The 27,292-nt window shown below is 48.5% G+C and overlaps 3 protein-coding genes across 3 annotated transcripts in view; 1 reads left to right on the plus strand and 2 right to left on the minus strand.

The window, feature by feature from the left end:
• Positions 1-6,391: 6,391 nt before the first annotated feature.
• On the minus strand, positions 6,392-12,598 carry LOC142410928 (cytochrome P450 2C9-like). Its single transcript, XM_075504109.1, has 9 exons — positions 12,378-12,598; positions 11,870-12,032; positions 11,224-11,373; positions 10,762-10,922; positions 10,193-10,369; positions 9,527-9,668; positions 8,922-9,109; positions 7,594-7,735; positions 6,392-6,890 (listed from the first exon to the last, which is right to left on the minus strand). Exons 1-9 carry the CDS (start codon positions 12,555-12,557, stop codon positions 6,709-6,711), a joined length of 1,485 nt encoding a protein of 494 aa, XP_075360224.1. The 5' UTR covers positions 12,558-12,598; the 3' UTR covers positions 6,392-6,708.
• Positions 12,599-16,192: 3,594 nt separating this feature from the next.
• Positions 16,193-21,832, plus strand: LOC142410929 (zona pellucida sperm-binding protein 4-like). Its single transcript, XM_075504111.1, has 12 exons — positions 16,193-16,391; positions 16,746-16,867; positions 16,946-17,048; positions 17,619-17,774; positions 18,151-18,338; positions 18,521-18,618; positions 18,957-19,087; positions 19,297-19,486; positions 19,561-19,708; positions 21,063-21,141; positions 21,463-21,579; positions 21,708-21,832. Exons 1-12 carry the CDS (start codon positions 16,193-16,195, stop codon positions 21,830-21,832), a joined length of 1,656 nt encoding a protein of 551 aa, XP_075360226.1.
• A 3,169-nt stretch (positions 21,833-25,001) lies between these two features.
• The window catches only part of LOC142411936 (uncharacterized), a 42,446-nt gene continuing 40,155 nt past the window's right edge, over positions 25,002-27,292 (minus strand). Inside the window, exon 18 of the mRNA XM_075506600.1 lies at positions 25,002-27,200. The gene's annotated coding sequence lies outside the window, so the exon portion shown is untranslated. The remainder of the gene's footprint in view (positions 27,201-27,292) is intronic.

Genomic DNA, 27,292 nt, shown 5'->3' on the forward strand with positions numbered 1-27,292 from the left:
CTGAATACCTCCCTTTCTATGTGTGGAAACAATTTAGTCAGGAAGGAGTTAATGTGTTTCTGTAATTTTCAGCTGTCCTTGAAACAACAGGAACCGGCACATGTGATTAGGTTGGGGCTCAAAGGCTGCAGGTGCAAGTCCTTGCTATTCTACAAGCTGCCACTGTACTTCAGCTCCCAAGCCATAGTGGGGTTAAACAGCCTTACCCTTTCTCACTGGGGAGCTGTCAGGGTAAATGCATTAAATGATAAGGCTCTGACTACTCAGAGGCCCTGCATGGTATAAAAAATTCAGGCAAACCAGTTCATGTTACCTCATACTACTTTCCTCACTAGCGTGGCATGGTTTTTGTTTTCTCTGGAGTAACTAGCATGCCTTCCCTGTTCAGCTCAAATGAGTACATTCTCATGCCAGCATTTCCAGTCACTTCAGAAGCATCCCTCCCCACTCCCACACCTGGCCAAAGACATTTCCCAATTGGTAACACTCAGTTCTGTTTTTCTTCTTTTTTTTTTTATTTCTCTGCAGGAGACGACGACTTTCTCACCGTTTTATAACACCACTGTAAACTCAGTAAGTAAACTGCATAGGATGAAAATGAACTGACGACACACCATGATGTTATGTGTAGAAGCTGGGGGGTGGGATTCTGGAAGAGAAATTGCTGCTTTTATGGGTGACTGTTGATGTGGATCTTCTCACAGACTGTCCTAATGCTGCTGATGTTATATTGTAGCAGTAAAGAAAGGTGAGATGCTTAAAGTATCCAGATTTCTGCATTTGTGCCTGTTTTCCTGTTTATTTAGGAAAGAGCAAATCCAGCTAGAGGTGACTTTGCTAAGCCTGTAATGCAGCTGAACTTTCTTCCTGCTCCTTTCACCAAAGGGAATGTGAATATTGTTTCAGATTTCATTCCTGTTCTCTCCCAGTGAGAGAGGGGGTGATGAGGTGTCCTGGTTTCTGCTGGGATAGAGTTAATTTGGGGTTTTAGTATTTTAGTATTGGGGTTTGGATTTAGGATGAGAATAATGTTGGTAACACACTGATGTTTTAGTTGTTGCTAAGCAGTCAAGGACTTTTCAGCTTCTCATACTGGCCTGCCAACGAGAAAGCTGGAGGTGCACAAGAAGCTGGGAGGGGGCACAGCCAGGACAGCTGACCCCAACTGGCCAGAGGGATATTCCATACCATACAATGTCACGCTCAGCATATAAATGGGGGGGAGTTGGCTGGGGCTGGCTGCTGCTCGGGGACTGGGTGGGCATTGATCGGTTGGTGGTGAGCAATTGTTTTTTATTTGCATCACTTGTCTGTCTTGGGTTTTATTTCTCTCTCTTTTTGTTGTTGTTGTTGTTATTATTAATTTCAATTATTAAACCATTCTTATCTCAACCCAAAAGTGTTCTCACTTTTACTCTTCCAATTCTCTCCACCACCCCACCAGAGGGGAGGTGAGCGAGCAGCTGTGTGATGCTTAGTTGCCAGCTGGGGCTAAACCACAACAGGAGGGGAGCAGGCCACTAGCCGTTGCAGCAGTTACCAGAGGGTCCTTCACATGTCCTGCCACTCAATTAAGATACGTGTCACTGCTAATTCTTTGCTAAAAGACAGGGGGTTCCTCTCTCTTCCCGCAAAAAGTTGTGGGCATGCAAAGATCTGGGCTTTCTAATCCTACCTTCCTTCTTGCTATACTATGAAATGTAGTCTCTGTTCTGGCACACAGACCTTTTCTGGTTTTGCATCTTCCCAGCCAGTTTTCAATGGCATTTTACTGCTGAGTTATCCAGCCAGGGATCAATTGCATTTTTCTGCTGAATTATAGGCATCGCGTACAATCAGTCCAGCCACAAGCTGCCTCAGAATGGGGAAGGGCAATTTTTCTGGCTGCTGAGTTACTGAAAGATGGATGTAGATGTGGGTATTGATCATGGTGGTTGTTCGTTAAATAGAGCATCTGTTAGCTGCGGGAGCCAGAGAAGACCTGTCTGACCTGTGGCCTTTGAGGAGGCATGTACAGCTCTCAAACTCTGGCCTGTTCCCAGAGCCTGCTCCCCACGGCTGTCTGGGGTGGACGCTGGTCCTGTGGCTCTCAGCTGCAGCAATGTCAGCTTGAGATAGTGGGTCAGCCTGGGAGAGGGGATAACAAGTGAGGCACCTGCCGTCATCACTGCCTGTGTGATGGACTTTCTCTTTGCTGGAGCTGCCTTGTCATTTGGAGCCAAGTGTGACATTTTACAATGGCTAGAAAAAAACAGTGGGTTTTGGTTTGGGGTGCACCAGGTTTGCCAGCGCCCTGCACTGCATGCCTCGCATCTGTGAGCCAAGGCACTGATTGATCCTCCAGGCAAGGCCGTGCAGGCCGCTGCCTCCAGCATCATGGCAAGGACAGAGAGCAGACTGTTGCAAAAGCACATCTTTTCTTGGGGCTTCTCACTCCCCTTTGTGCTGCTGTTCCTTCTGAATCTGTCTTTCTCTGGCATGTATTTGTGTTTATCTCTTGTATATGCTTTGTATATGCTTTTTTTCAGCCTTAAGTCCCTTTTTGAGGAAAAACATATATTCCTTCCATTCAGTCAGAGCCATTGTTGGAAGAACCAGAGTCTGGGTTCTTGCTTATGACTGGCAAGTACAGGCCATGACCTCAGGGTGCAGCTGGATGCTCCATGTGTTACTGACCACATGCTGTTATTGGAGTTTTGCAACTCCTCACTTAGCCTCTCTCCTTGCTTGCTTTGTATGAAACACTTTTTTGTAAATGTTCTATAACCATCTTATTTCTAGACTTCTGCACATACATCTGGAAGCACAACTGTCCAGGCAGATTGTTCTTCTGGGGTAAGAGTTTGTTTCATTATATAATGCAATTGATTATGTGGAATGTTTTCCTTCTGAAATCAAATCTCTGCTTCCCCTGTCCATCCCAGTGTGCAGTACAGCTGGGCTGGATGCCACTGTTTTGATCCAGGGCTGCAGTTTTGTTCCTCGCATTGGATTTTATTGCTGTTGTATGGTAGCCACTCGCTCAGCTACTAAGCACAGAGTTAAAGGATCACACTGCATGCATTTGACCTGACTGTCTTTTTTTGTAAGTTAGTATGAGCCCTGGGTGGTTGGCGTAGCCGCAGGGATACCCAGCATTCTGGCCTTGGTCCTTGCAGTCGTCTTGGCAGTGGTCTGTCTTCTCCAGTGGAAGAACTACAGCTGGAATCAGGTGAATACCTTCCATCTCCTGGGTGCCTTGCTACTTCCAAGCCTAGACCTCCACATCAGAAACCTGATTCAGCACCCTCTGCAGCTCTCGGGAAGTTCAGGACCACATCCCTTGGCACTCAAACTGTCTCTGCTCTGTCTCTCAAAGGGTGGACCTCAGCCTAGGAGTTGAAGGTTCATAAGGATAAAAGAGAAATTCATGTGAAAATACTGAGGGGCACTGCCAAGTGGTCTGGTAACTAGCAGGAAATAAAAAACCAAACTATCACCACTGTTCTTCAGTGGATTTCTCTGTCATTTCCCACAGGAAATAATTCATTTAGGGATCCTCTCACTCCAAAATGGTGTTACTTAGCTCCAGAAACGCTGCCAAGGTGTTTTGTAGTATGTTTAGCTTGGCCACCACCTTTTTCCTCTGTTCCAGCCCATGGGGTGGGTCTTTGTGCTCTGCCTACCTCCCCAGTGCTGGGGCAGAGTTAGGGGTTTCTGTAGCATCACGCTTCCTTCCTCTGGGAAAAATCGTCCGCACCGCCAAAGAGACAGTCAACCTGCCTATAGAGGAAGAATGCCATGAAGCATTCCGGCAGTCAGACATTGACAGTTCTACCTAAAAGGGCCGTTTCCTTCCCCTGCCACTTTACAGATGTTTTTAACCAGCTCTAGTATGTGCATGCATCTTTGTTTCCTTACTTTAGAAAAGAAGGTGTAGCACTACCGAGGGAGATGATTTCCCTGTAGTTGTTGTTGGCTAACATCATATTTTTTATTTCTTTTTTCTTTTTCTGGGTGTAAATGTGAAAGTGAGGATTTTCCCCTGTGCTAAAAGACCAGATAGATTTTGGATGTTCTGATAAGGGCCACGCTCAGTCACTGAGGTTTCCCCTCTGCAAGGTCATTCCCATGGGTAGGCATCAAGTGGACTCTGTGATTGTTCCAAATGAAAGAGCATTTTGGCATCCAGCTTAGAATATGTTGGATATTATCCTCAGTATTATCCCTTGTGTGGTTATTTATCCCCTGAGTACGTCCTGAGTTCTGGAGCTGTTTAGTAACAGAATATTTTCTCACTGCCCTATGCTTCTTATGCAGTTGTTTGTGAATTGTAGATAGATGTTGTTTGTCACTGTTTTGTTCATTGCTTCAGACGAGTCGACATCCTGATGGGCATGAAGAACATGAATATGAATCATCCCCTCCCAGACCTCCAGACGTAAGTCATCTATTAACTGATTCTCAACACAGCACACATGCTGCTGAGTGAGTTACTAAATGCAGGACTGGCTTCAAGGGTAGTCCTAGACTAATAGAGAGCTCATGGTAATCTCTCTCCCCATGCTTCCCTGGGGCTCCTACATGACTGCTGTTTCTGGTTGCATGCCTGTCCATTTGGTGCAATCCCAGATGAGAAGCCAGCAATGGTTTGCCATTGTTTTAGAGTACACAGGCATTAGAGCTGCATCCTGCACGGACAAAAATGGAGGGAGAAGGGATGAACCTGAGATGTGAACAAATATGACATTTTCTTCAAAATACTGCTAAACATTTCCAAAGGGAGGTGGGAATTCTTGCATGCTGTATTCTCTGCAGTACTCACAAGGTCTCTGAGTACTTTGTGACAACCATCACAGAAATTGTATTTTGCCTCTAGGACTTTAATGTGACCATGATGCAGGGGACAACAAATATCTATGTAAATGAAGACCAAGACAAACACCGCAAACCAGACATCCAAACACAACCAAAGCCCATGAGGACGAAGAAGCCCAGAAGAGAGCCACCTGTGGTGGAATCCGTTTATGAAAACCATTCGCCCTATCACTGAAAGAAAAACACCAAAGCGTGGCTGGGGCCAGAAATAACAGACACAATCCTTTTCCTGGACACCAGGGGTCACACAGTTGCAGTTTATGAACAGGAGAGTTTTCTCTTTGTGCATACATTAAATTCTATGGAGAATAGGACAAAGAGACTTTGGATGGGGAAAGAATTTGTTTGCAATGATGCCTCTGAAATGCAGAAGCAAAATCAGATTCCCCTGGAATTCCAAGCTCTCTGGGAGAGATGGTTTTGCTGTCCTCCTAAATGAATTCCTTTTAATAAAGAACATCTAAATCCTTGCAGTGACACTGATGGTAGAAAAGAGCAGCCAGAGAGTTGGTTGGAGTTCCCGTTACTCAGGTGCCTGAGCTCCTCGCAACAGCATGCAGACAGGGATGCACTCTCCTTTTCATTTGGCAGAAGAGGCCCAGACCATAAGTGAGATGAAGTGATATGCCCAGGAAAACTGGAAGGAGAATGCAACTCCAGCTGCAGAACTTAGCCCACATGATGGCAACTTCCCTTAGTTCTCAGCTGTTCCTTACCTGCAATGGCCTCTCACTCACGCTGTTCTCTCCTCTGTACCTTGGCATTTCAGCTGGAAGGTGGGGTGGGAGTGCAATTCAGGCAGGAGACACCATCCAGAGAAATTATCTCCTCAGCAGCCCCATCTTGATTCGTGTGGGGGTGCCGAGTGGCCATAGTGACAGGCGGGGTTGTGCTGGCAAATGCCTTGGGGAGCGCAGAAGGCCCGGGGGAGATGGTGGGAGGAGGACAGAGACGAGCCGTAGGGAAGGTGCTCCCAGCTTGTGGAAAGGCTAGGCCATAGAGTGCCTGAGAAATGAGAGGAGCCCCCAGGAGCAGCCAGAGGTCCCATCGAGGGGGTGAAGGCAGCTGGAGCTTCAGCCTCTGAACTGGGGGGGAGTGCTCTCCTCCAGGAGGGATGTTGCAGCTATCCTTCGCCCGGCTGTGGGCAGCAGGATTGGCAGCCCCAACAACGGCAGATAGAGCTGCTGATAGCCCCCAGGCTGCAGGACCCCTTCCCCTCCCACACCGTGAGCCTTCCTGACTGGTATTGTGCTGCGACTGGCCGGGGGCTCCTTGCAGCCAGCAGCAGTGGGTCCAGTGGATGAAGCAGGCAGGGCCCTTGCCCCAGGAGGGACAGCCCTTCCCACAGGGTGCTGGCCACAGGCGCTGCAGACCTACTCTGCAGTGGAGCAGCGGATGTGGGTGCTGCCCCAGCCCGAAGAAAATAATGGCTCAAATCCTCATAAATAGATTTTTCTTTATTGGGTCATTAACGTACACACAGTCAGTGCTATCTGCCTGCAAAGCACGCTGCTCTTGGTGGGACACGTGCTGTGGGAGAAGCAGGCTGTGGGCAGCCATGGGAGCTGTGTTTGTGAGAAAACCAGCTGTTTGATGCAGCCACTGCACTCAACGAGCCTGTGGACAGAGTGTCAGTGCAACAGGATGCAATGTCACCCAGGGCCTCCCTGCAATGTGGCGGAGCAGTTCTGGGAGGCTTTGAAGGTGTCTAGTCTGTGCATGTACCTGTGTTTGGGCTGTCTTCCTGGAGGTCTTGGAAAGGTGGGCCAATGCTCCTGCCGTTGGTTTTAGTAAGGGAGATGTAAAGGAGCAGCCAGGCTCAGGACACTGTGGAGAGTGGTTTTGTGCTTTTCAGCGAGGGAAAGCACAGAGCTTGTAGGCAGGAGGTACGTTGCCTGTCCCACTCAGTGTCGGGGTTATGTTGAGTTCCTGGGGGTCAACGACAGGCTTCAAGGTAAAGTTCTGCAAGATGGTGGCCACGAGTAAGAATATCTCCATGCGTGCCAGGCCCTCTCCAGGGCATATTCGCTTCCCTGGAAGTGAAAACAGCAAATAGTGCTCAACAGGTGTTGCTGAGTAGACCAGAGTTTGTACTAAGCAGATGCGTTGCACAGCTTTTATTTACCAGATACAGCTGCAGCAGTGAGATGACTGTCAGGATTACTAAGGACATTTGTAAGAGAAGAGTTTGTTGGAGAAAGACCCTTGGCAATTTGGTTGGGTGTGTGAAGGAAGAACAGGAGCAGGAGAAGTCTTAAACATGGAGGGGGCATCACAGGAGGCAACATGAGAGAGTGCAAGGTGACGTAAAGCACGGGTGAGAAAGCAGAGGGCTGGGGCTAGTGGTAGCGGAGTGGTTGCATGTAGCCTGAGAGATACTTAAGAGCTGCTGGGGAAAAGTGAAGCTACCACAGAAAGACAGGTTGGTTAAGGATGACTTTGGTGGTTGCGTAGGAAGGTGACAGGTGTTGTAGAAACTGTCAATGAGTCCCATTCACTTCATTACATCGGCAACTCCTACTAGGAGGTCTGAGAAGCCACCAGGCCCGAACAAGATGGGAGATGCAGCTGGGGAAAGGAACAGCAGGGAGGAATTATCCAGAGAGCTGTGAGCCCCAAGGAAGCACCAGTGGGACCGTGCTGGGAAGAGGGAGTGTGTGTTATAGGGAAAGGCAGGGTGGTCCCCAGAGGAGGACGTCAACAGAGAGAGGAAGAAGGAGAAAGCCTGCACTTTACCTGCTGAGAAGGGCATGAAGAACTCGCTCTTCCTAAAGGTGCCATTCTTGTTCAAGAAATGTCCAGGGTTGAACTCATTTGGGTTTGGAAACTCTTTACTGTCATGGAGGACAGAACTGAGGATGGGAAAGATTGTGGTGCCCTGAAGTAACACAAGGAGAAGAGCAGAACATGAAGGGGAAGCAAGTTAGATCACTTAATCCAACTGCCTGCCAAGTTAAGACTGAGCTTCCCAGCATGGCCCTACCCGTGCCTTTGGTTTCCTTTTGGGGACTCTTCCTTTGGGAAGGCAGCTTTAGGGAGACCCTGCTAGATGTCACAGCAGGGACAGTTGTTGGCTGCTCCTCCTGAATGCTCCCTCTCACTTTCAGACCATTTATCCTCTCCTTGCTCTGGTCATCTGGGGATACCCCACCTAATTCTTCCTCTTTCTTAGTGTTTCACAATAATGAACTTGTAGATGCACTATGTTCCTTCTTTTCTGTGAGCCCCGAAAAGCAAAAGCACATGAGGTTGTTGAAATGAAGCTCTCTTCCCCTCTCCTGACAAATTTCTCCTGTCACGATCCTCTTCCTTCCCTCTTTCTGAGCAGCCATTGATGGAGGGGTGGGATAAATAATCCAGCAGTGATGACACAAGAGCCCTCTGCTGGAAGCTGAGCAGTTCCCCGGGTCATGCCTTTTGATTTTACAGACAGATGAAAATCAAAACGCCAACAGCCCGTGTGCTGCTGTTCCCCTGCTGTACACGGTCACCCAGAAGAGCAATGAGCATTGCTGCAATGGGCCAGGCCAGGCCATGGGTTGCTCTAGCCCATCAGCCTGCCTCTGGCAGTGGCCAGCAGTGACAGCCTCAAGAAGCGTGTAAGAACAGGGCAAAGAGGTTTTGCTTGTTCCCTTGAATGCAAACATAGCCTCCAGCACTTTGTGGCTCAGGGGCTTTCTGTGCTCAATAACCAACTGACTTTGCTTCCAAGCATGTGCACAGGCTCTCCTGGATGGTAGTGAGCAGTTCCTCGGCTTTGCTGCCTTCTGTGTGAGGAGTCACTGCTCTGTTTTTTTGTGAACCCACTGTGTTTCTGCAGATAGGTAAAGCTGCAGAGCAAGTGAGCAAAGGTGTGTGGGGCAGAGCTACTGTTCCAGTCTTGGCCCACGGAGCGTCAACAAGGGATTGCAAGTGACCTACAGCAGCCTGAGGACAAAACCTTCATGAAGGACTGGGTGACAACAAGGTCAGGCCACAGCATTTCTACCTTCTGGCTCGTAACTGACAGCCTAAGAGCAAACGTGCTGCCACCTTGTTGAACTTGAGGGAGCTTGCCCACTAACCTTGGGAATGACGTACTCTCTGAAGCAGGTGTCTTTGGTCACAGTGTGAGGGAGACTCAGGGGGACGAGGGAGATGAAGCGCTGGATTTCATGGACCACTGCATCTGTGTAGGGCATCTGGGTCCGGTCAGCCACACAAGGTCTTCGTGATTGTCCTACTACCTGGTCAATCTCTTCTTGAACTTTCTCTGCCATGAGAGGTACAAACCGTAAAATGGGTAAATAAAACAAAACCTACCTAAACAAGTTTCCCTAAGCTGTCCACAGATCACAGGAGTTTTGATGTTGTTTTTGGTGTTGACTAGAACACAGCTCCACTGCAGCCCATGCAAACAATGTCCTCCTAGTGACTTGGCTAAATAGGAGTACTGGGAGATAAAGATGTGGACACAGTCAAGTCCCTGGATGTGAGGGGAGTGCAGCTGCTGATGATGCCAGTAAAGCTGAGGCATCTCCAACGGCCACCCGGGGGAATGACAGTGCAAGGACTTTGCCCATTGGGGTAAAATATGAGAGAGAGGAGAAGAGTTGGGAGAAGGATATGATGTTAGCCACGTACCCAGCCCAGGGGAATAGCTAGAGAGGAAGAGGTCACAGACTGGTACCTTGTATCTTCGGGTGTTTGAGAAGAAGCAGAAGCCCATATCTTACGGTGGTGCTAGTTGTCTCAGTTCCGGCAATGAACAAGTCAAAGGTGCTGGTTATCAGGTTCTTCATGTGGAAACTGGAATTGGGATGCTCTTTCTCCTAGAGAAAAGGCTGGGCTGTTTCTCTGGCTGAGCTGAGAAAAGTGGCCCTTTCTTGTGTCATCCCAGGTCTTCCTTTTCACCTAGAGCTGTTGTATTTCTCTGCTAAGGTGCAGCAGCCATCTGGGACATTGCAATGCCATCTTTGTGCAGTAAGCTCAACCCCAGACCAACCTTCTTTCAAGCTGTGCACCGAATGGTACATAGCTGCCTGTTTGCCCTTGCTATGCCAACTGCTTTCCAGTGAAAGAACTGCAAGACCAGACTGCAAGTGTCCCTGTGTTTTGGTGAGAGCAGATGAAGGTCTTGCTGTACAAGCAGGTGCAGGTAGTGGCTGGTGAGTGTGCAGACCCAGAGCTATAAGCTCTAGCACAGGCAATATCTAGGGTATTGTTGGTGTTTTCCCACTGCACAGCCCAGCTGCCTGGGAAGGGGTCATCCCAATGTCTGTGTTACTGAGGAAAGGGAAGGGGCTCAGTGTAGGTATGTCTGGGGGTGAGCTGGGGCTGTATGCTGTCTCCTTACCTCCTGCATTTTTCTGAGAAAGCAGTCGATGAAATCCTGAGGGGATTTGGGATCTAGGGAGGCTTGGTGCATCTTCACCTCCTCTGACACAAAGGCTTTTAGAGCATCAAATTCTGTGAATATGTTGTTGTGTGGGCCAGGCAAGTAATCCAGGATCTTTGAGAACATCTGGTAGAGCTGGAAGGAAAGAAACGGGAAGGTCCATAGCATGACCATTGCCCCATCCTTTGATATTAGCAAAAAGCCTGGGAAGGCCACAACCCTTTCAACTGAGCCAAGCAGAATGGCTATGAGGCTGGCAGTCTGACAGGACGGTAGGGGCTTGCATAGTAGTAGTAGGAACCTTAGAGGTGGAGAAGAAGGGTGTTCAGGACTAGGGGGAAGCTGCACTTAGCTGGCAAAGCCAACTCCATTGGTGAGGGTGCTTCTTACTCTTGAATGAATTCCCTCCTGTGCAACACAGCATTGATGAGGTCCTGGTTAGAAGATTGAAATGGGACTTCATTGGGAGGGAGGCCTCCTGCTCCCCTGCGAGAATGTTGCCACTGTGAAATGGCTACTGAATGTACCTGTCCCCAGTGGGAGTTCATCATCTCAAAGATGTTGTTCATGTTGTTCATCAGAGACAGGAACTTCTTGTCTTTATAGTCATATCGTTTCCCAAAGACGATGGAGCATATGACATTGGAGACAGCACAGCTCAGCATGAAGGTTGGGTCAAAAGGTGTTCCTGTGATTTCAGAAAAGTTACAAACCATAAAAAAACCCCAAAACTATGGCTACGTATGGCTACTGTGGGTAACCTGAGCTCTGGTTGTTAGTAGAAATATCAGATCACAGTCTCTGAGTGACACAGAAGGGTCCTCCAAAAAGAACAGTATGTGATCACGGAATGATTTACTGCTTTGTAATGAGGGGTAGCTGGTGCATGGACCAAACACATAGGAACTTCAATCCTATGCTAAAGAAATGGGCTCCCTTAATACAATTGTTTTTTTGCAAACATAAGCTATATTAAAAATGGACCGTACCCTTTGTTTTGTTGATCTCTTCCAGCAAGTACTCAGTTTCTTCCTGGATCCTCTCTTCAATACTCCTCTTCCCCATTCCAAAGTTGCGCAGAGTGCTGAGAGCAAACCGCCGGACTTGTAACCACTCCTCATTGTTGCTAAAAATAATCCCTGAAGAGGAAGAAGGAAGAGGGAAGACCTGGCTTGGGCATGCTGGGTGTGAGATGAACAGAGGCTCACAGTGACAGTGAATCCTGTCCCTGGGAGAGCACTGACATGGTAGTCTCATAGAGTACTGTGGTTTGGAGGCAATCTCTGGAGGTTCTGTAGTCCAACTACCTGCTTTGGGCCTTCACATACCCAACCACATACCCAACCTCCTTGTGAACAATTCATCATTCATATCCACACATAATTTCCCTTGCTGCAGCTGGTGGCTGTTGCCACTTGCCCTTTCACTGCCCATCGCTGAGATCAATCTGACTCCATTTCTCTGCTGCCCTCTTTGGGTGGTGGAAGCCAGCAATTACAGCCCACTCTGCCTTCCCTTCTCCAGGTGGGGACCCACGCACTCCCCGCAGTCTTCCCTCACGCCCCTTATGCTCCAGATCTAATCTGCCAAACGCACCTTCAGCCCTTCCCCTCAGAAGGAGCTCAGCAAACATACCTAATCCATTATTAGCCCTGTCTCCTATTGGCATGTGTCCTCTGGCAGCAAACTCGTCTGCACGATCAACCAAGGCTTCTTTCACCACATCATGTCCGTGCAGCACCACCACTGGGTCAGAGCCCAGGTGCACTGTGAACACTGGTCCATACTCTTCACTGAGCTGTCAAAATACAAGAGAGAACATGGCCAGAGAGCAGATAGGGAGGAGGAGTTGAAAAGTGGCCTTGCTGCTGCATCCCACTGCAGGCAGTGCAGCCTCACAGACCAGCAACATCATGATTTGGTCCTCTCATGATAAATGTGGGTGTGGAAAGGGTTCCCAGCTATCAGGCCCTGAACAACAATGGCAACAGCAGTGAGGGGGAGCAGCTGAGATCCCCATGACCCTTCTGCTCCTCTGGGATTGCCACTCATCAAGCTATGGCCACAGGTTGTCCCCATGCACAGGTCCCACACATTTCTTGCCCACAGAAGAAAGTAAGAGAGAAGAAGAAAGTGGCCTTACCTTCTGGAGGGTTTTGGCCAAGTTCTTTGGTTTCACCTGCAGCACATTACCTAGGATGGGAAGGGGAGCCGGTCCTGGAGGCATCTTCCCCTTTCCAGACCTCCCTCTCCATGCTGCGAAGGAGAGCAGGCAAGTAATGCAAACCAGGAGGACAACAGTGGCTGCTCCCAGGAGCTCCATTTGCTTCTGCGGCTCAGGAGGGAGTGACTCTGGCTGCCAGAACCTGAGTTTATATACTGCAGGGCTATGTTGTCTATGTTAGCTATGTTAGCTCAACAGCAGGTTTTGGATCACGTGGCTCAGTTAGTCAATGTTACTAGTCAATCATTTGTTAGACTGCCCTGTGTTACGAAACTAGGACTTCTCTCGGTGTTAATTGGGCATTGCCGACATGCCTTATCTCAAACAACTGCAGAGGCCAACAGAGGTTTAGAAATTTATAATGTGCTCATAAAACTTGTTTTGTTTCACCTAAAGTTCATTGTTAAAGAGATCGCACTAGGGGCGCACTCTTCTACTGAGGCGCTCCCAGAAATTCACTGTCACGAGAGCATCTTCCAAGTACTTCAGTGCATTTAGATTTTCTGTTCTTCAGTATTGATTGTACAAGCTCTCAGTGGGATGAGCCATCCTTGCTTGTTCCTGATGTCTTCCTGACATTATCAGTGGAGTTCGCACTGCATGTGATGTGCCAAAGAACATACTGACGTGTTCTCCTCAGTGCACAGCAATTGCCTCAGTCTCTCTCCCTAGGAGTGTCTGGCCTCACAAGAGAGGAAAACATAAAATATCCATCTAGCAAGAGCAGAAGGGTCTCCAGACATCACAGTAGACAAGAAAGGACTTGCTGAGAGAGATAAGATAAAGACATAAGAAAAGGGGACTAGACCTTGGGGCTCTGACCTCTTCAAGGTCTCCTAGAGGAGACAAAGAGTGAGAGAAGCAGGTAGAGAAGAGAGAAGTCAAGAACTTGAGAGGGTCTCTGGGGAATGGCTTCCCAAGCTGAGACAGAGCTGCACTTGTGAGAGGCTGGGTATAGGTTAGTGCAACCTGGCAACTAGTCCTTGCACTTGCAGTGACCGAAGAAGCCCGCCCAACCTACTGCTGGAAGCTGGCATGCACAAGTTCCTGTTTTGTTGATGTCTGACTCCGATATGAGGAACTGCTCCCCTCAAAGGGCTAGAGATGCTCTGGGAGGCTGCAGAGCATGTCTGGTGTGTTGCGAGGACTTCAAAAAGAGCTGGAGCCTTCCTGCCCAAGATTACTCCAGGGGCTGTGTACCTGCAAGGTCCCAACAGCAGTGGCAATAGCAGGTAGAAAGGACCCTCAGGGCTGCAGCACTTGTGCTCAGCTTGCTCAGTCTGGTCATACCCCTCTGTCTCTCCTGAGTTGTGACACTTTCGCAGGCAGACAGATCTCATCCAGCTGAGCAGAAGGTGTTGCAAGGATAGGCAATGCGGGGCTTGGTGGGAATTAGCAAGGGGCTTGGGTGACTGGGTGCTTGGTTGGAGTGTGCTGGGTTTGCTGTTCAGCAGTGTGTTAATGTGAGTTTCGCCTTTGTTGAGCGGTGGTAGTGAAGGTCTCCATCCCTTGCAAAAGTTTCTGTAGCTTCCCTATGAATTCTTAAGTCATCCTTGCTCTCTCACATAGGTGCAATAATTTGCTAGTTTTTTTTTTTTAATCTCATTTCACTTCTTAAAGACCCGTACTTGATACTTTGGTGGAAAAACTGAATTGCCAACAAGTTTGGGCCACTTGCTAATCTGCTGGCCTAAACTCCTGAATCAGCTCAGATGTTGCCAGGGCAGTTCGTGGAAGTTCATGTAGCTCTTGGACTTCCACCTGGTGAAAGTGGAGTTCATGGGAGTTTGCACTGCTACATGAGGTCTCTCTGCTGACAGCGTTCATGACCTTCCCTGTGAAGTTCCAGCGTTCCTGGGAGCTCACTCCTCAGCTCTGCCTCACAGTTTGCAACATACTTTGGGCAAAAGCCCTGGAACTAGGAATACTTTCAAGATTTCTCATTTTCATCAGGATAAAAATCATATTCCAAATATTCCCACCACCCTGGCAGACACACTGGTGATTTACAAGGGAGGAAAACCCGTAAGACTAGTCATTCAGACCTTTCCCTGCAGGAAGCCATGGGCCTTTTCATGTCACAGTAGTGTCCAAGGGTTTTCTGAATACTCACTTCTGTTTGCAGATGCTAAGAGCAGGCAGGGCTGATCTGTCCTCTTCATCCATGTAAAAGTCCAGGAAGGCCAGGCTGAAATCCCCTCCTCTCCATCTTCCCCGGGAACTTTGGTTTTAAGTTCATTGGAGGCACATATTAGGGATATTCAAAGAAAAGGCTACCAGTGTTGTAGCTTTGCCTCTTTTTTTTCTAAAATAAAACACAAGCTTGAAGAAAATCTGTCATCATTGTGTAGAATCTCCTGCAGGCTTGCTGCCTGCACCTTCTCTTTTTGGACGTCAGTTCAGAAGGTGGCACTGCGAAATGCCACTCCTGCCCACTGCGCAGCCAGCAGCCCTCCTCCCCGGGATGCTTGGTGGGGATACCCCTGCTGTCTGCAAATGCTGCTCAGCTTCTGTGGAGGAATGTTTTGACTGAGTCACTCCTCCATGCACTGCCATTTTATACCACATGCGGTGCACAGTACAGGCCAGACACACAGTGATCTTGTTGGAGGCAGTCCCACAATGTGCAGGGCATTTTGTACTCCTCTTCCCAGCACTTCTTGGTGGTGGTGTTTAATACCTCCTTTTCTTCCCACTGGTCTCTAAGAGCTTTCTACAGCCAGGGCAACCCCTACACTCCCACTATGTCTGTCCCAGTCTCCCAGGCTCAAAACTGTTAGGAGGAGAGGATTTTCCTGATGGACATCCCAGGAAGCTTTTAGCTTGCTGGGGTCATGATCAGCTTCAGGCTAGTGGCCTACAGAGATGTTTGCCTCACTATCTTCATCCTCTGCATGTCCTGTTTGTGGTGGTCTTGGGTGCTAGCTAAATTGGTGCTTACAGCTGGGTCATTGTAATGCGTGAGAACTATTGAATGGATGAGGAAGAGATTTGCAAGGAAGAGAGACCTGCCTGTTTCCTCTCAGCCAGGCTGCTTTCCACTGCCTATAGAACCATAGCATCATATAATCGTTTAGGTTGGAAAAGACCTTTAAGATCATCAAGTCCAACCGTTAACCTAGCACTGCCAAATCCACCACTAAACCATGTCCCTAAGCATCACATCTACATGTCTTTTAAATACCTCCAGGAATGGTGACTCAACCACTTCCCTGGGCAGCCTGTTCCAATGCTTGATAACCCTTTCAGTGAAGAGATGTTTCCTAATATCCAATCTAAACTTCCCCTGGTGCAACTTGAGGCCATTTCCTCTTGTCCTATGGCTTGTTATTTGGGAGAAGAGACCAACACCCACCTTGCTACAACCTCCTTCAGCCTGAAAGCAGGTGGGTCTCCTGGATGGGCCAGTGGTGGGAAGAACTCAGGGTGAGAAAAAAGGGTTTGAAGACCTTCCTGCGGCTCTACAGTAAATTGCACAGATGAGCTCCTCTCAGCTTAGTGGTATGAATACAGACCCATCTCTTGACATAAACTCAGCTCCTGCCCTGTGGTTTGCTTCAAAGGGTGCAAGCAGACTGTGATGGGTTCAGAGCCAGGTGGGGGCAATGGAAGGTGTTAAACTGCTGGGCTGGGTCCACCTGGACACTTCAGGAATTTCTGATTCCAGCTGGCTCCACAATTTAAAAGGGCTAGGCTAAGAGCTGCTGCCTCATGGTTCTTAGCAAGAGAGTGGGATGGGTGTTGCAGGGCAGTCTAGGACTGCATTTGGAGCTATGGTCTTCTGGGGGTTCCTTGGTTGCCTTGCTTTGGTTGTGGGGGCTCAGGGTAGTGTTTTTTCTGATCCCACCCTGCTGGCTTGTGGCCAAGAAAGCCTGCAGCTCACTTTACCTCCAGGCTGGGAAGGGAATGCTTCCTTTGTGCTGACTACTTGGGGTAAGTGAGGGTGGTGTCAAGAGGCTTTCTTGCTGCTGAATATTTGCATAGTGCAGAGGTATGCCTGGAATGAGGAGAAAGGGGCAGGTTTGGATGTGAAGTGTTGTCTAACAGCTTCAGTGCATCTTATGTAACCAGGGGGCTGTTTATATGACCCAGCAGTCAAGGGTTTTGGTGGAGTACTGTGCCTGGATCTCTAGATGGTCTTGGCTGCTGGGTTCCCTCACACACCCCTGCTGGCCCAGACCCTAATACTGGCTAGGGCCTTGTTTTCTACAGAAAAGTAGGACTGTAATGGACCCTATCTTCAATATGGGATTTTGAAGCCCCTGCTGCTGTCTCATCTTTCCCTAGATACTGAGGGAAAGGCACATGCTCTGCAGAATGACTCTGACTGTGGGCTCTTGGTATCTGGGACTCCAGATGGCTCCAGGAAAGTATCTGTCTCCTATAGTGGCTGTTATGTCTTTGAATGGGTGAGTGACCTTAGGGGTTCTGCTGGGACTGTGGCTACTGCTGCTCTGGCTGCCCTGACTGGTGTGGCTCTCCCCCAGGATGGCGATTATCTCATGCTGGTTGGGCTTGAAGGAACAGATGCTGCTGGACAAAAAACTCTTCATGAAGAGAAGCTGCTCAGGTGCCCTGTGGACCTTCCTGGTAAGACTCTGACAGCTCCTTGGGAAACCCTGCCTGTATCTTGTAGCAATGAGTGTCCTTAGTTTTGGATGGCTGTTCCTAGTCAGTCTGGGAGCTGGGAAAGGGGACTTACTGCTGTGCAGAAGACTTCCCTGGAGAAGGGTTTGGACACAGGTGCCACCAACTTGCTGGGGCCTTGTGCCCCCTTTGCAGGGTCAGAAGGTGAATGTTCCTTGTGTCTCCTAGCCATATTCTGACTGCGTGAGTCCCTGCAAGTTCAGGGATTGGGCCAGAGACTAGGTACAATGATTTTCCTAACTACCAGAGTTGATCCAGAACACTTTATCTTGACAGATCCCATGCAGTCCAGTCTCCTGTATGTGGCTTTAGGGGGAGTCTCTGTTTCAGGGAAATGCGGGTCCCTTCTGAGCAGGCTTCCGTGCCAGCTCCAGGCTATGTGTTTGACCCTCACCCGAGTCTAACTTCCCTTGATTTGTATGTGGACTCACCAGGACACCTTCCCCAGTGTCCTCTGTGTCTTTGTCCCCCTGCTTTTGTGCTTTAGCTGCAAACTCCTGCTGTTTCTTCCAGCCCTGGATGCTCCAAGCAGTAGTGTCTGTTCTGCCGTCCTCAGCCAAGACCGGCTGCCGTGTGCCTCCTTGCCTATCAGCCAGGGAGACTGTGAAGTGCGAGGCTGCTGCTACGACCCTAGGGACAGGGTGAAGCCTTGTTACTTTGGTAACACAGGTAAGCGTGAGCGACTGTCTTCCCCTCCTCCTGGAGGAGCTGCAAACTGGGATTCCTCACTTCCCTGGCAGAACAGGATTGGTGTGTACCAGTCCTGCAGGTGGCTTAGGGCTATGTTTTTGGCTGTCAAGAATACTCTGTCCCATTGAAGTGTCCAGCCCTTGCATGCATATTGCGACAGACCTGGGTTTATGGCCAGAATCAGTTTTGCTGTTGGAGCTGGTTGCACTTGTCTTGCTGTGCTTAGCACTTGCTTTGGGGGTTACAGGCAGGAGAACTTGCAGGACTTGCTGGCCTTGTCTTTGCTGTGATGTTTCAGCCTCCTCTCCATCCCTTTTCTCTCTGAGCTCAAGACTGATTATATCTTTTCCTCCAGTGACAGCTCATTGCACACCAGATGGCCAGTTTTCCATTACCATCTCTCGGGACGTGACCCTGCCACCCATTATCCTGGACTCTGTGCAACTGGCCAGTGGACACAGTACTGGCTGTGTCCCTGTCATGAAAAACAATGCCTTTGTTGTGTACCAGTTCCCAGTCTCTGCCTGTGGCACCACTTTTCAGGTAAGAGCTGCAGCTGTCACTAGGCTGGAATAGCAGGAGCTTGCAGACCTGGAACAACCTGATGTGGCTTTGGCTACTTAATGAGCACCCTAGAGACTTCCAGAGGTCAAATGGTGTTCTGCAGCCTGGCATTGATCCAGCTTGACTTTACTGTAGTGACAGTGCCTGGTCTGTCATTCCAGGTGACTGGAGACCAGGCCATATATGAAAATGAGTTGGTGGCATCCAGGGATGTGAAGACTGGGAGCCTTGGCTCTGTCACTAGGGATAGCACTTTCAGGTAATATCCTGGGGGTGGTATTGCTGGGTGCCACTGTGTTCAATGTCACTAGAGAAATTCCTGCTTGTCACAAGCTCTGAATTCACAACAGGGCACTGGAGTAGGCTAAGGACTGGTACGTCTGTAGTTAGTGGGGAAAAAAGCTGGTGCTGATCAATGACACTCTGCAGACTCAAATCTGAACTCTGAAGAGAGTTTCAAGTATTTGTTAAAAGGAAGTGTTGGAGGAAAGATTTGGGATATGACTAATTAAAGTAGCTATTATGTTGCCGTCTTGGAGAAAGGACATATCGGAATGACCTTTATCTGCCTGATTTGGGGGTTTCCTGTCCCACCAGGTTACACGTCCGCTGTAGTTACTCCATCACTGGGAGCTTCATTCCCTTGAGTGTTCAGGTCTTCACATTGCCACCGCTCCCTGCTGTGTCCCAGCCAGGTCCTCTGTCCTTGGAGTTGTGTGTTGCCTCAGGTATGAGAGGTTTACAGGACTTGCTCAGGTCTTTTGGTGCAGGGCTCTGGTCTCTGCTGAGTACTAAGGGAGTATTGATGGGTGAACTTAACACAGCTTCTTCCCTGCCATGGTGGGAACTTACTGACATGGCTATGAAGGATGCTCTCGGGTTGCCTCTTTCTGTTTGCTCCTGGTCTAAAATGGCTCTTGGGTTTCTTCTGTCCCAGATGGAAGCTATACTTACTACTATACTGACAGTGACTATCCTGTTGTGAAGACTCTGAGAGACCCTGTTTATGCAGAAGTCAAGATCCTTCAGAGAACAGACCCAGACCTGGTTTTGGTCCTGCACCACTGCTGGGCCACACCAAGTATCAATCCCCAGCAAGAGCTGCAATGGCCTCTTTTGGTGGATGGGTAAGTGACTTGTAAATAGCTTTGAGTCAGGGGAATGACTTGCACTTTTTTCACTGCTGGCCTCTCCTTCTCAGGTGCCCTTATGCAGGGGACAACTATCAGACACAGCTGGTGCCTCTGAGTCTTGCCTCAGGACTACTGTTCCCCTCTCATTACCAGCGTTTCACCCTCTACACGTTCACCTTTGTGGACTCCACTTCCCAAGAGATGCTCTCTGGGCTGGTAAGATCCTGTCCTGGTTGCCTAGCTTCCTATTGAGAATAAGTAACATGTGTGAGCAATAAGAACTACTTCATAACTATGAGACTCTTGGCCTTCTTGAGGGGGGGGAGGCCAAAGACTAGGAAAATCCCCTCCTGAAACAGGAGGAGAGAGGTTGATGCAAGAAACTCTTTATTCCCCGAGACAAATGTGGTAGAGGTAAGATGCATCACTGGAAGGGTGTGACAGAAAATGAGACTACCGAAAGGGTAGGTCTACTTAAGCAAGTGCTAGCTTGCTGCCTAAGCTCTTCTGTTGAACTGGCTTAGGGTGTGTGCTCTAAATATGCTAATCAGTATTCTCTAAACTAAATTTCTTGGCCAAAATGACTTGAAAATAGCTTTTGGCACCTGGGAAGCATCTGGGCTCTGAATCTCATGAGCCTCTGAGCAGTTAAGTCACATGAAGTTCACCATGCCTTGTACTGTTTGCTCAGTGTTCCTGGGATCAATTAATACTCAAAACTGGTCCCAGCTGTACCTAGCAGTGGTCACAGTGTAGTGCTTTGATAGCTGTGTCCCTGGTGTCAGGGAGAAGTGCTGTAATGCCAGATCTGACGGAGTTTGAAGGTGTATGGTAAAGGTATCAAAGCTGCCTTGCAGCAGGCAGCAGAGGGCTCCAAGGCTACAGCTTGTATGTGAAGCAAGCCAAAGGAATCTTTCTGCCCTCTCTCTTCTGTGATCAGGTGCAGTGGGTCTGGCTGGGATGGAGATAACTTTCCTCATAGCAGCCCATATGGTGTTGTGGTTTTGGATTTGTGGCTAAAACAGTGTTGATAGCTAGAACATTGGTGTGTTATTTTCTGAATAGTGCTTGCACAGCATTGAGGCTTTTTCTCCTTGCTGTTTCTCAGCCCCAAGTCAGTAGGCATGGGGTAGGCTAGAAGCTGGGAGGCAGCACAGCTGGGACAGCTGACCCATATTGGCCAAAGGGACATTCCATGCTGTATGATGCCATGCTCAGCAATAAACACTGGAGGATTTTGTCTTCCCATGTAGCTGATGCTCAGACTGGCTGACATCGGTACGCTTGTGTGAACGGGGTGGGTGATTTGCCTTTGCATTACCTGTGTTTTGGTCTTGTTCTTCCCTCTCCCCTTCCCCTTCACTTGTCAAGCTGTCTTTCTCTCCAGCTATGGGTTTTCTTGCTTTTGCTCTTCCTATTCTCTCCTCACCCTACTGGGCCAGGGCAGGGGGACTGAGGAAGTGGCTGTGTGGGTGCTTAGCTGCTGGCCAGGGTCAATGTACCACACCAGGATACCACCTGGCTACAGATACTGCCTGAGTGATTCCAGGCTGTGTCCCATTCTTTCTAGGTGTACCTGCACTGCAGTGCTTCTGTGTGCCACCAGTCTGTACAGGAGTCCTGCACCATCACTTGTCCTGCTAGAGCCAGTAAGTGTCCTAGCCTTCCTGCTTCCCCATCCAAAGGGGCAACAAGTGTCTAGCCCCCAAGCTGGGGGGTAGGAGGACATGTAGGCTATGGACTAGTTCACTTGAGCCATGGACAGCTTGACAAGGCATTTCCTGCTCCTTTTCCCTGAGGAAGGGCCCTTGCCCTTATGCCAAAAAGGCAGAGGTTTTCATAGGCTCTTAATTCCATGTTGATTCATATGGAAGGCTTGGCCTTCAGAGCTTCTTGTGTTGAGAAGCTGACCTGGACAAAGTTTGCTGACCTTCAGGGCTATACATCTTCTCACCTATTTTGCTCTGTAGGGGGTAAAAGGAGTGCTGAGCATCCTCTTCAGGACGGTGCCTCCCATGTCTCCAGCAAAGGCCCTGTGATTTTCCTCCAGGATGAGCTAAGATGGGACAAAGCTAAGGATGGCCTTGGTAAGCGTGCCAGCCCAGCGTAGCCAGGCTGGGGAAGAGGGCTGGTCTAAGTCTTTCCTGACTGAGCCCTGAAGGCATCCCTGTGCCTCGCTGGAGGAGTGTTAACTGGGGCCTCTCTCCACCCACAGGAGCAGCTGCGCATGCTGCAGCCCCCTGGGCTCTGGGGTTTGCTGCTGTGGCAACTGGGGCAGCTCTGTGCATGGTGCTTGTGGCTGCTGTGCTGTGGCGAAGGAAGGTGCCTGTAACGCATTAAGTTAATGTATTGCAATAAAGTGGCTGTCAAACCCACTCAGTCTGTGGGACTCTCTCCCTGGCCCAGAGCACGCAGTGTTGAACAGGAGTGTGTCTTGGGGACCCTGGCTGTAAGCCTTTGTTGGCAAGACAAAAATCCTGATGGCTGTGAGAGCTTTCCAAATGCTGTTTCTCTGAATCCATCTCACTTTCTGGCTATTATTCTGCTCTGGGATTACTGTTAAGTGTCTGCTGCTGTCAAGAGGGAGTCCTTGTCATGGCCTGGGCTTCTGGGAAGCTGCAGACTGAGACAGGAGTGATGCTGGGTGGTGTCTGCATTTCTGTCAGTGGCTAAGGTGGCCTTCAAAAGTACTTACTTACCTTGGCTCCTCTCAAACACTGAGTAGAAGTGCAGCAAAACTAATTAAAAGCAAATTCTGCAGCTGCTTCTCCTCTGGGGATGCAGAGCTGGTATGTGACTGTGCAGAGGAGCTGGGAATTGCCCACTTGCCCCTGAGCTCACCAGGTAAGTCAGGGCTGTGCTCATGTGGCAGGACTTGGAGGCAGGGATGGCAAAGCACTACACAAATGGGCCTTCCTAATGATGCTGTATGTGAACCTACCTCTCTTGCTCTGGAAACAAAAAAGGGCAGGTGGGATTTTTTTTTTTCTGGAGGATGAGAACATGGAAACTTAATTCCAACTGAAAAAAACAAAGGGCCTAGGTGGTTTGAACTTCAGGAAAAAATTCAAACTTGATTTAAAGATTAATCTTAAACCTTCATGCACGAGCAAACAGTTAGGAGCCTTCAAAGCTCTCAGATTAAAGCTAATTTGACACCACCATTGGCATAACAGTGCCATGGATGTGCTTTTTTGAGATGAGACGTAAAACTTGCTGTTCTGAGTGTCAGGAGCAGTTCAGTGTGGTGAGGTCAGTCATGGCAGCTAAGCAGGATCATTCTCTGCTTCCTGAGGTCCTGAGCAAAAACAGTCCACAAAACCTCTCCTGATGGTGGAAGGGGAAAGGGGCTCCACCCCACCCCTTGCTGCCCAGGCTGGGGGAGCTTTGGTGCTTGCACTTGCACTGAGATCTCCTTATAGCTGATGGGGTAGTCCCTGAGCAAGTATGCTTGAGGGGAAGGAAAAATATTTTTTTTTTCTCGCCCCCCTGGCTTGATTAGAAATTCCCCCTGTTAAAAGACACATAAGTAGTCTTAATCATACTGCCTAGGGGCCTTTAAAGGGGAAGAGCAGCTCTTATACACATGGAAGCAAAGAACTGAACAGTATCTTGCTTGAGGCAGCAGATATTGTTCTATTTAATTGGATTCTGCCAATACTGTGTGATTGGAAGGTGTTAACAGGTGGTGGCAACTGCTTTTTAATTCCTTTCTTACTCCAACAAGAAATTTTGGGAATTGTCTTACAATGTTTTTATTTTTCTAGCAGAACTGCTCTTCCCTGCTACTTACAGGATAACCAGTGCTCTTAGTCTTGCCTGCTTTTAAAATCTAATCAGAAGAAGAGAAGATAAGACTCCTCCATGTTATATGGTGGGAGGGTGAAGGAGATCACAGGCTGGAGAAATATCAGCTGGAGATAGGTCAAACAGCTGCCTCCTTTTAGGGAATGCCCCTGGCAACTAAATGGCCTTGGTACAGATGGAGCTCTGTCTGGGAAAGCAGAGTGTAAACTCATAATGTGCCTTATGACAAGTCTTTAGCAGCTGTCTAATGTTAATTAACTGAGCAATTAGAGGAGTAATATAGTCCACACCTTTTCAGTAGACCAGGCAGGGTGCTCTGGCACTGCTAACTATGTGTGCTAGCCAAAATCTAAACACCTTCCTGGCTGCAGCTGGAGTCTTCCCATGCCTCAGTAAGGCAGACAAAAATATTTGCTTAGAAAGCTTAGATGCCTGTGTGGAGGCTGAAGGGGCTAGGGGAGGAGAGTCCCTGCCCAGCTGGTCCCTGCTGCCCTCCATGGGGTTGCTGAACTGTCCCAAAGTGGCAGGGAGCTTTGGGCATGCAGTCTCTGAGGATCAGGTAGATTGCCCTGCAGGCATGGTCCCTTCTGGTGCAGAGCTGGATCTTCTTGTAATGGACCTGCTGCTTAGCACAGGGCACATGCAGTGATACGTGGAGGTGGGTGAGCAGAGAAGTGAACTTAATTTCCTTATCCGCTCTGTGGGAAGTCTTCTGTGCTTAAAGCTTGCTATTTAGTCCCTAGCAGAAGGGGAAGGGCATGAGCAGCAGTGGGATGGGAGTTGTCTGTGTGAAGCACTGGCACAGGGTGAAAGCTAGGCAACAGGGAGGTTTCCTCCTCTGGTGCATTGTCCCCCTCTTCCTAGCCTGTTGTTCTTCTCCACCAGGGTGTTAGTGCTTTCATTTGCTGCTTTGTTCTGCAATTTTCTCTCCTGCAAAAGTGTATTCTTTTCCTTCTACCTTCACAGGTGGATTTCTGGCTTTTTTTTTTCCCCTAGGCCTCTACTTTCTTTAGTTGGGTCTCATTGACTTTTCTCCTTTACTTTCTTTTGAGTAACTGCATGTGACTTCTGTCAGCACCCTCTTTAGCTTCACTCCATACTGCCTGGTTATACAGCTGAACTAAAGGTGTTGTGGGTTCCTGTAGACATTGGCTTAGACTCCTGCAGGTGAAGGAAAGCTGCTGTGTCTAGGAGGGTGCCGTGGGCTGCGAATGAAGGAGAAGCTGAGGAAAAGCAGCCCTGAGGCCAGCCAGCACCTGTCAGTTGAGGCTGTTGTGCAGTGCTCCTAATGAACCCAGATTTTCAGAAAGAAACCCTGATGCTGAGCATCAGCACACTTTGTCCCCAGTGCCTTCACCCTTTCCTCTGGTGTGGGCTGCCCTGCCGTGTCTGCCCACTCTGCAGCTTTGGAAGCAATGCCCAGCAACAGCACCTAATGCATGGCTGCTAAAAATGAATGTCCATGCTTAGCTGTATCTGAACTTTACAAAGGCTCTCCTCACCCTCTGGATCTTTGAGAACAGCCTCAAAACAACAAACTTGCTTCTTTGCCAGAGCCAAAGAAGTTCTTGAAAAGCTTGGAGGTAACAATTCCTTTCTTGACTAGCTATGCTCACCTGAAACCTTAAATGTGTGGTAGCTCTATACTACAACCCAGGTGTTCATTAATAAAATATCTGAAAACAATTATAATAGTGATGCTTTTATTAAATTTCTTATGCTTGTATTACAATGCATCCTGGAGTGGAGAACTATACAGTATGTTACATGTTATAAATATATTTATTTATGAAAATACATGAATATATTTCATATAATGCTGTAATAAAAAAGAGTGCTAGTTCATTTTGGTAAAAAAAAAACAAAACAAACAAAAAACCTATAATGTGAGTGGTGGTGGGGAATACCAGTTCATGATACTACATCTTAAAACACTTTAAATTCAGTTTGCACTGATTCACATTCCTTATAGTCTCTAAAGCTAGAGGGATAATGGAGGGTGTAAGTTCATGCAGGATTTTAGTCCCCTGTATTTATTGGAGATATACAGACTATTCACAGAATAATCAAGTTATAAATCTTTCTAGCTTTAGATGAAGCTAGCAAGATATACAGGGAATAACCAAGTCCCACAGCAGCAGCTACAGCTGAAACATTAAACACAGCACCTACTTTAGGGTGCTAACTTTGAGTCAGCACAGACTTTTTTTTTTTTTTTTGATTGGGGTGTTTTTTGTGTGATGTGTTGGGTTTTTTGGTTGGTTTTTTTTTAAGATGCTAAGTAACAACCCTTCTGAGTGCTTAGAGAACCAGGCCTGGGCTGCTGCCTTCACTCATCCCTGCAAACTACAGCTGCCCTGGAAGAGCATGGCTGGGGTGCTTTGAATCTCAGAAGAGATCCTGCTCTGGTTTTCAGCACTCTAAAGGCTCCAGGTGATTTGGGTGAGTAAGGGGAAAGCATCTGTTACTGAAAGGCTAAGCCTGCTGAAGTTGATCCATTCCTGTTAGCTTCTCAAATCTTGGTTCCCAGGCAAGTTCAGGCTGGGGAGGGATTTTTAAACAGCAATTGCTTGACTTGCAATTATGTTGTAATTCAGGGAGTAGAATAATCTTTTAATAAGAGGCAAAGCTGGTTTATTTAAATCTTTACTCCATGTGCACTAATTATTGTGCTAGCACCAATAAGAGCTGGTGTGCAGTGACTGCTGCAACCATGGGACCTTCAGAAGCATGTGCTGCCTGTCCCTTGAGTCAGGAATCAGTGGACATGTGGCAGTAAGGCAGCCACCAAACATGGCCATAGCATTACGCAGTTGTTTACGTGGCCCAAAAGCACAGCAGCTTTTAAAGCATGTATGTATTTGAATAACTCTTCCTTGCAGCTCTGCTCTCCCTCTTGCCTTCTCCCAGCAGAGAGAGCACAGGCTGAGCCATACAGCCGCATGACTACCCTTCTTACAGCCTCAGTCTCCCACTTGCACAGCCAAAGGACTTAACTTGTAACTTAAAAGCAGGAATTCAAGCCTGGTTTCCGCCCCCCCCCCCCCCCCCCCCCCCCCCCGAAAAAAAAAAAGATTGAAGCACAAGAGCTGGGCTGCCTGGTGAAGCTGAGGTGTTGCCCTGGATGCACCCTCCAGTCTCTCGAAGGGCTGATTCCCGCAGTGCCTCTCGCTCCAGTCTCTGCAATGAGCCTGCATGATGCCAATGTCTGCGTGGGGTAGCACTGGAGTCGAGGGGCCTCTGCAGAAGGAGCAGCCCCACAGGATTAGAAGCTAGTGGTGGATTCAGGAATGGCCTCGTAGGAAGTCTTGGCTTTATGGACTTAGTATTCCTATTGGATTCCAGTAAAATGGCACAGCTGGCCGGATGCTGCTCTGACGGGAGGACCTGTGTTGGGGACAAGCGGAGACTGCAACTCAACCCTCCCAGAGGGAGGAGGCCGTCCTTCCAACAGCCACTTCTGCACTGGGCACGAGTCCCTGGCACTCTTCTAGATGCTGCTGTGTCCCATAAAACTTAAGTTTGTTTTAGCTGGAGAAGGTCCCCAGAAAGCAATGATAATTTAAAAGCTTCAATGTTTTTAGGTAATTCTGTTCCTAACCCGGAGAGGAGGAAAAATTTCTAAATTTTCCTTAAAAGTCTCTGTTGGGTATCTTGCCAAGATACTAACAGCAATTTTCATCTGTAGCTTGACTTTTGTAAGTATACTTCAGATTCAGGAGCGGAGCCGTACGTAGCTGAGCATGCATCTGTCCACAGACCCTTCTCAACCTCCCACTTCCCTCTTTCCCTTCCAACGCTCAAATCGGAGTTGCTCTGTTGCCAACTGTAGGTTGCAGGTTGCACAAAGTAACCCCGGGGTTCTTGGTTTTGTGTCCATTGGTGTTCCCAGTTTGCCTTTCTGAAACAGAAACATGCAGTGAATGTGAGAGATTAGAAAGGGATTCTCTGCATTTAACCTGTGGGCTGAGCTGGGAAGGTGGAAGGTGAGGC

This window comes from Mycteria americana, chromosome 6 (genome assembly GCF_035582795.1).
Source record: "Mycteria americana isolate JAX WOST 10 ecotype Jacksonville Zoo and Gardens chromosome 6, USCA_MyAme_1.0, whole genome shotgun sequence".
Taxonomy (NCBI): Eukaryota; Metazoa; Chordata; class Aves; order Ciconiiformes; family Ciconiidae; genus Mycteria; species Mycteria americana.

What these genes read in the sequence shown, in the direction of transcription:
- LOC142410929 (XM_075504111.1), top strand. Translation starts at nt 16,193, where the DNA reads ATGGGTGTTGCAGGGCAGTCTAGGACTGCATTTGGAGCTATGGTCTTC. An exon ending in CTTTGTGCTGACTACTTGGG is followed by an intron (nt 16,392 to 16,745) that starts GTAAGTGAGGGT and finishes ATCTTTCCCTAG; the next exon opens with ATACTGAGGGAAAGGCACAT. An exon ending in ACTAGGGATAGCACTTTCAG is followed by an intron (nt 18,619 to 18,956) that starts GTAATATCCTGG and finishes CTGTCCCACCAG; the next exon opens with GTTACACGTCCGCTGTAGTT.
- LOC142410928 (XM_075504109.1), bottom strand. Translation starts at nt 12,557, where the DNA reads ATGGAGCTCCTGGGAGCAGCCACTGTTGTCCTCCTGGTTTGCATTACT. An exon ending in CAGGGCTAATAATGGATTAG is followed by an intron (nt 11,374 to 11,869) that starts GTATGTTTGCTG and finishes CTTCCTCTTCAG; the next exon opens with GGATTATTTTTAGCAACAAT. An exon ending in CAAACACCCGAAGATACAAG is followed by an intron (nt 9,110 to 9,526) that starts GTACCAGTCTGT and finishes CTCTCATGGCAG; the next exon opens with AGAAAGTTCAAGAAGAGATT.